Below are 3,891 nucleotides of genomic sequence, written 5' to 3' on the forward strand. Positions count from 1 at the left end.
CAAATATCAAGTTAAAACAGCTAGTTGGCATATGCTGGGAGTTGTAGTCCAGCCCATCTGCTACTATGTAAGAAACATAGGGGTAAATTTACTAAGCAGCTCTTTTCAAGCAGTTGCATTTTCTGCAGTTTTATTTAATTAACACCAATGAAAATGTTTCCGATGTGAGAATAGTTACTTCTAATTGATTTCAGAGTGCAAAGAATGAATATGACATTTAAAACTCTCAATTAGCTCTGAGTCCCGAGATATAGCCCATTTATGACGATGTAGGGGTATTCCTAGTGGCGTGGGCAGAATGGAGAGAATCTTACCAGCTATCTGCGTTCCGCGCAGAGGGGGCGGGGCCTAATAACCCAGTTAAATGAATCAGTTATTTGTCCCCCTCCCCTATTCAAATATATGCGATTCACGGGATTACTCACACAAGGTAACTGTGGTGCACTGAGTGACAGCATAGGGAGCGATTCCACCAAGACATCTCAGCAATGGCACAAAGATATCAGGGGAGGTGACAGTGACAAGAGATGGCCCAGAAGAGGCGTACAAGCGACAAGCAAAGAGAAAGCACCCCCATGAATAGGCCACTATATTACATAGTACTTTCCTATGCTGTATGTTTGTTTCCTATGCTGAATGTTTGTTTCCTATGATGTATTTTTGTTTCGTATGCTGTATGTTTGTTTCCTATGCTGTATGTTTGTTTCCTATGCTGTATGTCTGTTTCCTATGCTGTATGTCTGTTTCCTATGATGTATTTTTGTTTCGTATGCTGTATGTTTGTTTCCTATGCTGTATGTTTGTTTCGTGTGCTGTATGTTTGTTTCGTATGCTGTATGTTTGTTTCCTATGCTGTATGTTTGTTTCCTATGCTGTATGTTTGTTTCCTATGATGTATTTTTGTTTCGTATGCTGTATGTTTGTTTCCTATGCTGTATGTTTGTTTCGTATGCTGTATGTTTGTTTCCTATGCTGTATGTTTGTTTCCTATGCTGCATGTTTGTTTCGTATGCTGTATGTTTGTTTCCTATGCTGTATGTTTGTTTCCTATGCTGTATGTTTGTTTCCTATGATGTATTTTTGTTTCGTATGCTGTTTGTTTGTTTCCTTAGCTGTATATTTGCTTCCTATGCTGTATGTTTGTTTTGTATGCTGTATGTTTGTTTCGTATGCTGTATGTTTGTTTCCTATGCTGTATGGTTGTTTCCTATGCTGTATGGTTGTTTGCTATGCTGTATGTGTGTTTCCTATGCTGTATGTCTGTTTCGTTTTGTGTTCTTATTTGTGATTCATTGAATTAAAACAACTGTTATTTATTTTCTATCAAGAAAATATCAGATTATTTTAAAATAGCTTTTCACTATGACTATATTACTAATGTACCTACAGTATAGTGCAAGTTGTGTAGCGCAAAAAATAGAGCTAGTAATAACATTCAGAGATCATTTTAGTTTTTCTGGACCTCAAATTAGTAATGTCTGACTATTAGTGATGTATGACTATTAGTAATGTATGACTATTTTTAGAAAGGAAACAAATTAAAAGTATGAATTTGTTGTACAGTGTTATATCTCCCTTTTAAACCAGCAGCTGAAACAGCCAGAGATGGAGACGCAACAACTTTGTAAAGTGCTATTTAGTAAATTTACCCTAAAGTCTTGGACTATAGCTCCCAATAGGAAGAACATTATTAAATCAACACCCCATATACCCCCTGCATACATTACAGCCTATAGGAGTAAGTGTAGCATTGTCTACAGTAACAGGTTATACACTGGGTGACAGTAATTCCAGCCAATCAGATTCACCACCTTGTAATGTCAACAATCTCGAGTCTGGGACAATCTCATCCAGATCCTCCTGACTCACCCACATATCTTTAAAGAACAACCAAATTCCCATAATGCAGCATGAAGGGGCTCAGTGAAGGTGACAGTGTAGGTGTGTAAGTGTCTGATGGGGTCACACAGATAATAAAATGACAGCTGTCCTGCCTCATAATCCAGACATACCCTAACTCTGTCACAGGGGATATTTTCAGCTACCAGGATTACTGTACTGTCATGTATCACTGAGTATTTAGAACTTGACAACCACCCAATATACCCATACAGACACCAAGACTTCTTGTTATTTCCTATAACTGACTGATCTCCGTCCCTAACTATACTGGGATAACACATCCCCACCTTCCAGGACACTGAGTTACTGACATCCACATCCCAGTAATGTCGCCCTGAGGAGAATCCCCTGGTGCTTATTACCTGAGGCTCATCCTGAAATCTCTCTGGTGTTTTTGGGCGTTTCTGCCTTTTAAATACACTGAATGCTGTTTTCATGTCAGGTGACAGACGTATATAATTGTTAGCAGTGTTTTCATCCAGTATTATTTCTGTATGCTCCGGTACAAAGATCCCTGTATTTATATCTCTTATTATATCAGATAATGTGAATATTGACTCTGAGATGAAACCAAGATCCAGATCTCTTACACTATGGACCTGTTTACATAGCTGCTCAAAATTTGCATACTGGGCACTGTATAAAAAAAATTCTCTCTCGTCCTCTGTGTCCTCAATATCACACAAGTCACCTGTGTCGGGGTCCTGTAAGACAGTCACTGGATCAGACATGTTACACAGCTCCTCAATGTGACGCATCTTCCTGGACAGCTCGTCCTTCTTTATTTCCAGCTGCTGGATCATATTAGAAACTGAGAGTAAAACATGTTCCTCTTGCCTGGAGATCTCACTCAGGACTCTCTTCTCCAGGTCTTCCAGCTGTCTCCTTATGTCTCTAAACAGAGCAGTGATTGTCTCTGTTACACCAGCTGCTTTTCCCTGATCTTCTCTCCTGCGCTCCTGCAGACTTTGGACTCTTTTCTCAGCCTCCGCTCTCTTTATGTTCAGTTTCTGCAGAACATTTCTCAGTTTCTCCTTCTTATTCTCTTTAGCCAGATCTATTATCTCCACCTTGTGTCCCCGATGTTCTCCAGCCAAACTGCAGGACACACAGATACAGGCAGCATCCTCAGTGCAGTAATACTCCAGGATCTTCTTATGGACGGAGCATTTCCTGTTCCCCAGGGAAGTGGTGGGATCACATAAGACGTGTTCTGCTGACTTGCTATGTACTCTCAGGTGTTTATCACACAGAGAAGCCTCACACAGCAAACAGCACTTAGCAGCAGGTACAGGAGAGTCCACACAGTAAGTGCAGAAGATCTCAGTCTCGTCCTGATCTGGCTGAGTAGACAGGAAGCTCCCCACTATGTTACACAGAGTTATGTTCCTCTGCAGTGCAGGACGTTCCTGACACTCTGCTCTGCATTCAGGACAGCTATAAACTCCAGACCCCTCCTGTGTATCCAGCAAACGATCAATACACATCCGGCAGAAGTTGTGGCCACATCTCAGGGTTACAGGATCTGTATAAATGTTCAGGCAGATGGAACAGTCCAGCTCCTGTCTCAGATCAGCAGACGCCATCGCTGGCAGCAGGAGAGAGAAATGAAAGTGAAAGTTTCTGATACTCAGAGACTGGTGAGGTCACATTCTGCACACAGGGTGAGGCTGGGCTGCTATTATAGATGTTATATCTACAGACTCAGTTATATTAAGGGACACACCTAAAGATAACCAAGGTGTGCATAGAACAGAGAGCATATAAACCTCTAGACAGGGATGGATGGGGTTAATAAAGTGAAAGGAGGGATTATTTAGGATTGACAGTTGTTAAAGTCACAGGGATAGGTTGTTTGTTGTTAAGGGGGGGTGGTTACTGGGAGTATGGGTAATATCTGTAGGATATTCTGCCTCTTTGATTCTGATCTCCCGCCCTCCCTTCCCTATTGTGTCTTGTGTTGGCTTTATTTCATGGCAGGGAAAGACC

General features: G+C 41.2%; 1 protein-coding gene across 1 annotated transcript; it reads right to left on the reverse strand.

Moving 5' to 3' along the window:
• Nucleotides 1-1,716: 1,716 nt before the first annotated feature.
• Nucleotides 1,717-3,509, reverse strand: LOC148443137 (E3 ubiquitin/ISG15 ligase TRIM25-like). Its single transcript, XM_088463163.1, has one exon. The coding sequence runs from the start codon at nucleotides 3,486-3,488 to the stop codon at nucleotides 1,866-1,868; it is 1,623 nt and encodes a 540-aa protein (XP_088319289.1). The 5' UTR covers nucleotides 3,489-3,509; the 3' UTR covers nucleotides 1,717-1,865.
• Between the last annotated feature and the right edge of the window lie 382 nt (nucleotides 3,510-3,891).

The sequence above is a fragment of the Taudactylus pleione genome, unplaced genomic scaffold (assembly GCF_031769625.1).
Source record: "Taudactylus pleione unplaced genomic scaffold, aTauple2 ptg001329l, whole genome shotgun sequence".
Classification (NCBI taxonomy): domain Eukaryota; kingdom Metazoa; phylum Chordata; class Amphibia; order Anura; family Myobatrachidae; genus Taudactylus; species Taudactylus pleione.

What these genes read in the sequence shown, in the direction of transcription:
- LOC148443137 (XM_088463163.1), bottom strand. Translation starts at nt 3,488, where the DNA reads ATGGCGTCTGCTGATCTGAGACAGGAGCTGGACTGTTCCATCTGCCTG.